This window comes from Otolemur garnettii, unplaced genomic scaffold (assembly GCF_000181295.1).
Source record: "Otolemur garnettii isolate 467f Iridium unplaced genomic scaffold, OtoGar3 scaffold00001, whole genome shotgun sequence".
Lineage (NCBI taxonomy): Eukaryota > Metazoa > Chordata > Mammalia > Primates > Galagidae > Otolemur > Otolemur garnettii.
Window position 1 is genome coordinate 58647577 of NW_003852396.1, and position 7312 is coordinate 58654888.

The 7312-nt window shown below is 33.5% G+C and overlaps 1 protein-coding gene across 1 annotated transcript in view; it reads left to right on the forward strand.

Moving 5' to 3' along the window:
• ELP4 (elongator acetyltransferase complex subunit 4) overlaps nt 1–6507 on the forward strand; it is a 93705-nt gene extending 87198 nt beyond the window's left edge. The window contains exons 8-10 of the mRNA XM_023510053.1: nt 2042–2150; nt 4955–5092; nt 6503–6507. Coding sequence (XP_023365821.1) covers nt 2042–2150; nt 4955–5092; nt 6503–6507 — 252 coding nt within the window. The remainder of the gene's footprint in view (nt 1–2041; nt 2151–4954; nt 5093–6502) is intronic.
• Nucleotides 6508–7312: the final 805 nt, after the last annotated feature.

The following is a 7312-nucleotide window of genomic DNA, read 5'->3' on the forward strand; positions in this document are numbered from 1 at the left end:
TCAGATATATTTAGCTACAAAGGCTTAGTCTTTTATTTATAGATAAAAGGAAATCTGACCTTTTTGATTAAGGAATATTGTCAGTAGCCTGTATAAATGCTTGTTCATCTGAGGGTCCATGATAGGAGTACTCTTCCCAGTTGAGTTTATCCTAAAAATGAAATGATAAGAGCCTGCTGGTTGTTATCCAAGATTCTTCTTAATGGGGAAACCACATGGTTATTCTTCATCTCCCACTTGTTCTCACCCTTTCCTACCAACCCAGCCACACCCCACCCCCACCCCAACATTGTTCAGTACTCAGCACAATGAATCATTTTCAAGTTGACTCATTGTGAACTGTATCCCAGCTGTTGGAATGTCTGGCAGACATTTTTGTTTGGGTGAAGAATAACTGGCTGAAGCCCAACCTGGATGAGTTTGATATAATGGTCTTTGGCTAAAGAAATATTGAGAGGAACATGTTTATGGCCTCTGAAGCCCCTGTTATTCCTGGAGTAGGACCATCCCCTGTGGCACAGAACTGAAAGTAAGGAATCAATCTGAATTATTTTCTCACCATTGAGTGAAAAATAGCCTTAGAAAAAACAGACATTTCCAAATTATGTTTGCTTTTCTATACTAAGAATGCCCACGTGATTGAAAGTATTAAAGACAATTAGAGATAGCTGTTTTTACTGGTTCTTTTTAAGAGCACTGATTCAAAGGTGGAAACATTTTTTATGTAACACACATTCCAATTTCTGGAGCAGTTTCAAATACCGCCATAGGTGTGAGTTAGCCATTCATTTTGACTGAATATTTGGTGACACAGTCAACTATGTATTTCATACGGAGTCAGGTAACATCGACCAGCCCTCTCTCATTTTTCATTCTTATGCAGTCTTTATAAGGGGATTTAGGAACCAGAGGAATTCGAGTAAGCTCAGTAGTCAATCTTATTTTTGGAAAATGAAAATCTTGAATTACATTTGGCCTCTTTTCTAACAGGGGACATAGTAAAAGACTGATATATTTTCTTGACTACTTAACATTTCTCATCTTTTCTTCAAAGATTAGTTTTTTAAACTGGTGGGTACTCTGAATAGGAGTTTCAAAATTACCCAATTCTACAAACAATATTATCAGCATATCTTAATCTGTAGAGCAAAAAAAATTGGGCTAAAAGGAACTTCTACTAAATAAAATTCTTTTTTAAAAACCCACCAGGTTATTTGATTTTTTTAATATCCCTAAAATTCTGAGCATTTTAGAACTATTGCTACTTAATAGCTCGACACAGTATATTTAGAAACATATTGCTATGTTATTTCAATCTAGCAAAATGCAGCACTTATTAAGATGTATTTAGCAGTATATTTCGGTTGATCTTGGGTCGTATTGGATTACAAGGGTAAGCTACTGATCTAAATGTTGGTCATCTACCATCTTTTCTTTGCCTTTATTGTTATCCCAGAGCCAAATGGCAGCATCTGGAAGGAGAAAACAGAAGACTCCAGGGCTAGACATTTTGTGGTCTCTTAGCTGGACCCTTCCATGTTTCTAATATGTCACAGAGGACCTCAGCTGTTGTAGGCCTGGGACCTAGTCCCAGCTTACAGATGACAATGGGACCTTGCCTTATACTTTATTCTGTACTATCTACTGCTTCTGAATCCTGCTGTCTGCCAGATTTCCCAGTGGGCAATGGGCGAAGTAATTCAAGAAATAATAGTGTATAAGAATAAAGATAGCCCTGTTCCTTCAGACAATTAAAAAGTAATGAATTTATGGTTTCTATTGAAACTACTCGATTTATGTCTTCTACCAATTTATAGTTTCTCCTCATCTCTTTGAATTAAAATAGCTGCAGGGTTTGAAATTTTCTATTAAGATGAGTATTTTCATCCAGTTTTCAGCCTGTACTAGCTTTAATTTTTAGTTATTTCTCTGTGTCTGTAGTCTATCTCTACTAAAATTCATCATTGAGGAGGCATAGTGGCATTGTATGGATGTTATATTTTTAAACGTAACGTAACTGTTTTGTTTTCACGTTTTACAGAATAAAGCAGTTATTGCTCGTGTTACAAACTTGTCAGATACGGTAGTTGGTCTGGAATCATTTATCGGTTCTGAGAGAGAAACCAACCCTTTATATAAAGATTATCATGGTAAGCAGCACCTTCATAATGAAAAGAGCATATCCTGGCAGTGTCTAGGGTACCTGGAAGCATCTTGCCCAGTCAAAATATCTGCTGTCAATTTGTATGAATTTTATTTTATAATAAAAATAAATGTTAAATGTTTTCCATTCCTGGCCAATCTTGCGTGGCAGTTTATCATAAAACTACATTAAGACTATAAACTATGATAACTGTTTGATAGGAGTCAAATCCAAGTACTAAGGCATGGCTAAGTCAGGTGTTCATTTTGTGTTCCCAGATGCTTAAAGTTGCCATGAAATCACTCATACTTAGCCATATTTGAAATAAATATAATTTTAAATCTAATAATAACAGCTTTGTTCAGCATTTTATGCTTTACAAAGCTTACATGTATGATAAGATGCATACTGTATTCTGTTTTAAAGTTCCTAATTCATATTCAAGCACATTTTCAGAAAGTGAACATCTTTGATTTTATTTAGACTTTTCTCTTTACTCATTTTGTTGTTAGAGTTATGAGCAAATTTTTAAATACTGCCACTCTGATAAAAACACAGATAAATTCATTAGACCTATTTTTTTTAAACGTAACGTAACTGTTTTGTTTTCACGTTTTACAGAATAAAGCAGTTATTGCTCGTGTTATATTTTAATATTATTTTAGCCATTTGTTTTATTTGGGAACTTTTAAAATAAAGTTTCTTACATAGAACCATTTGAATGGTAAAGGTTTAATAGTTAGGTCTTACTCTCTTAGGTCTAAGCTGAATATAGAATAGGGGTGAATAACAGCTCCTTACCTATTTACTTATTCTGGGCATATATAAATTATTGATGTTATTTTGTGGAACTACCACACTTCCATGGAAATTTCTAAATAATAACTAGCTTATTTGAGGCCCGCTGCAAAATAGTGTGAGACTGTGCCAAGTTTTTTGTTGGTTTACGTGTTACAATCTACAAAAAAAGTATAAAAGATTATAAGATCCTTTATATGATAGTTGTCCCATGCTTTGAAGAATTGTACAGACTTTAAAAAATAATAACATAACATAAACCAATAATCATATATTTTTTAAAGGCTAGAATATATAAGCTGTGTCTGTTCAGTAAAATTTTTATTTAAAATATATATATATATATATATATATATATATACGCTGTGAACGAAAAGTACAGTAAAATAATTTGCTTCATCATTGTTGACTCACTGAAGTAGGCATACGGTGAATGCCCAGGTTAACCTTCTACATACCTCATTTAATATATTGTTTTCATTATGATAAGAAAAGATCCACTAAGATTTAACTATTTTTTAATTTATTGCTTCCATTTACTTTTATAATAATTCAAATTAAATGTTATTTCAATGAATTATTGTTGAAATTTTATATAACTATTATAAGTTTTTGAATTTAATAAAATTATATGTCATATTCTAAAAAGTTATTTTGATTAAAACATTTTAAAGGTTGAAAGGCTGATTCTTTGTGCTGAAATCTCTGAACTGATGACTTATTCCCTACAGAGTAATAAGTGACTCTAATGACTCAAAAATTTTTTTTTAAGAAAAAGGACTTTAGGATGAAATCATTCATTCATTCATTCATTCTGTAAGGCCTTTTGATGTATTAGGTAGCTAAAGAGTACATGTCAGGTTAAAACGAGAAAGGTACAAATCAAAGTATGGTGTACCTATTTCAATAAAATACATTGTACTAAACAGCTAAATTTATAGCTAATGCTGTCTTCTTAATATCTCTTACATTTTTTAACTTAATTGTCAGATATTTTTGAATTTGTGAATTACGTTTGAAAAGGCTGTTTCTGACTGTGAGCACCTAGAGATTCACCTTTTTAACCTAAGACTAATAAGTGCCTTACTAAACATTGAAACACACATAAAACCGTGGGCTAAAGAAGCAGTAAAGAATCTGTCCATAAGATTTATCTATTTTTTAAATAGGGAATTTTCCTTTGCCTTTCATGTCAATGTCCTTGTGAGGGGCAGGTGATTTTTAAATATGAGCTGAGTCAGGCAGAAAGAGCCACCGAAGAACGTTCTATGTCTTCATCTGTGGGAAATGACCCCTAGTTTAGTCAGAAACTACATTAGGCTGCACGAAAGCCATCCAGTGCCCTTGTCAGAAAAAATCAGCTAGTGTTTCTACTGACAAGAGGCCAAAGCTCATGGTTTACTAGCAGTGTTGCAAAGCTTCTAACAGCCACATAAAGGTCTAACATGCCACAGAAGTGAATATCTTCAGATGGCAAAGGGGTTAATGTTGGTCCTAGAATGTGCTCGGAAATGTGGTTTTCGTCAATGGTTTGTTCAGTCATTAATAAGGTAGAAAACGAAGTACTTCTCAAGAGTGCTTCACTGGTTATCAGTAACCCATAAGCCTTGTTTTGCTGGCTGCTTACTGGTGCATTTAATAAAATAAAGATCACTCAGTGGTGCCGTGGGCAGCATGCAAGGTGATAGCCATATTTGCTTACTGTAAATACAAGAGAAAATCACACACAAACCGGCTGTAGTTTTGACAAGTATTAAGATCCCTCTTTACATCTGTACTTCTGTACCAAAGTGCAATTAGTTTTTCTCGCACAAGGATTTCTGTTTATCTTATTCTGCTTGATTACTTGAGTATAATCACACCATTTGCTTCATTGCTCCTGGTAGTAAGCTCCAGTTTTAAAAGGGGAGGATGCTTGTGTGTAAATTTACAGGATTCTGCTGTAAGACTCTTTAATTTATGAATCTGATGACAGTGTTTTTAAATTTTTTCTTTTAATTTCCCTTCCACAAGGTCTGATTCATATACGGCAGATTCCTCGACTTAATAACTTGATTTGTGATGAATCAGATGTCAAAGACTTAGCTTTTAAATTAAAAAGGAAGCTATTCACCATTGAGGTAAGAGATTTTTATGTTTCTTACATAAAAGGTAAATAGTATCTCTCCCTCCTCCTGCCTTTTTTTTTTTTTTACTTTAATGAAATGCTTAGGACTTGTTTTATGCTAAATATTTTTAAGTTTTTACGGTATAACAGAATAATTTTTTAGACTGTCCTTTTATCTTAATGGCATATCAGAGTATAGCAAAAGCAACTTCGTTTTAAATGTCTATTAAAAGTTAGCTCCAAACTTACATGATAAATATGACATGCATAATTCCAAGGATTTCAAAAGCATATTTAATTAAATGTTAATCAGCTGTGCTTACTTGTGTATAGAGTGTGACTGCTACCACAATTGTGTATGACTTAGAAAGAGGGTTCTTACATATGTTTTGCAAGTATTTTTCTTTACTATTAGTGAAATTACCTTTTGCTTTCCGTGTAGAAGTGAACAAAGTATAATTTACCCTAGTCTTTAAGTAAATTTTCTACAACACTTAAACTTTTTGGAACCTTCATGCAAGCAATGGTGACAGAAAGTAGTGGTGCAAAAGATTCATTTTAACATAATCTCGCTAAAGAGCAAATGAACGGAGAACTATTAAGCAATTAGAATTGATGTATTTATTAACGAAGTAAATGCTCAGAGAGCGATAGCTTTTGGGTGATGTGATAGTTATCAGTATAGTTGGTGCAATTTTTTTTTTTTTAAACAAAGACATAAAACAGCCAAGCAGCCTTGACAAACCATTTTGTTTAATCTCTTTTCAAATGAAAAGCTCTTAAGCAGGCCACTTGTCTTAACTGCTTGAAACCATTAAAAAGAGAGAATTGCCACCAATAAATTAGCATATTTTTAACTTCATCACCAAATGATGGTCAATGTGGCTTGGCACTGCTTTGGTGTTTGGGACTTCACCCTTAAGTGACCACTTTGGCCCTTTTTTGACCCTCTGCCCTCTTTAAGCTGGCCACTTGATAAAGGTAACTTAATGGTTCTCTCTTTTTCTCTTTTCCTTCACGTTTGCAAGTAGCACTAACCTATAAATCATTGTAAGGGCCCTATCCAGTGACAAATTAATGTGCCCTCCTCCTAATTAATGGTCATCAATGTCCTTAATTATCTAATCCTATTGAGAGCAGTTAATAGTTAATCAGGCAGCCAGTTCTTCAAGCAGGTCATCTCTGCAGGAGTGTTAGAAGTTTCTCATCTGGGGATACTCCCTTCAAAAGCCACTTAAAGCCAAAAGAGCGAGAGTGTAGAAATAGTGATCCTTGAGCTAATGTGCTTTAGTTCTCAAAAGAAACCATTGAAATAGAACCCAGACTGTAATTGTCCAAACATTGTTTCAGTTTTTGTGGTAGAATACTGAGTAATTTACCATAATATTACTTAAAACTTTTAGAGGGATAAGGTTTAGTGTCACAAGGAAACTGTGCTTGTTATTTTCTTTTAGGTTGAATTTGTATGTTTAATGAAAGATGTAATTTTTTCCCTCTGTGTGGCACTTTTCCCAAAAATCAGTATTCTGATAACCAATCTAAGGTATCATTTCTATCATCATATAAACTAAGCAAGGTGATTCTCCAGTGAAAATAAATACTATGATGTCCAGAGAGGAAAATAGTATAGTAGTGTGACTCATGTTTATAAACTCTCTCTTTCTCTTTCTCTCTCTCTATCTGTCATTGGGTCTTACTGGGAGTTGGGGAGACAGAGAAATAAAAAGCTTGGATAATGTCAAATGGGACCTTTCCTTTCAATAACTTCAGGTTGTAATAGTTAGTACAGTTTACCACTGGAGCTGATCAGTGATCTTTTGTTATCCACACAGGTTTCTGTTTCATTTTCTTTCTTCCTCTTCCCACTATTCTAAACTAAGAATCATTGTAATTAGTCACCTTGTAGTTTGGAAGCAATATTTGGGGGGGGGAAATAAAAAAGCACAAGTGTTTTTTAATAAGTTGATATTCAGTACAGTCGATCAAATCTTACACCGCTTTTGGCTTATAACTTAGTAAGGATGTTTGTTTTTGTTTTTTTATAGAAATATAGGTGAAACACATCATAAATAACTAACTTAGTGACACCACAATATTAAATTTAGTGATTAGAAAAATTATAAATTGAGAAATCAGACAAACCTAATAGAAGTACATGTAGGTATAATTAGAACATAATAAAATCATGTGCTTCACCTAAGATTAAATGTTTTAAAGATAGTGTTGTACATTAGAATATGCATATTCAACAGATAAGTGTATAT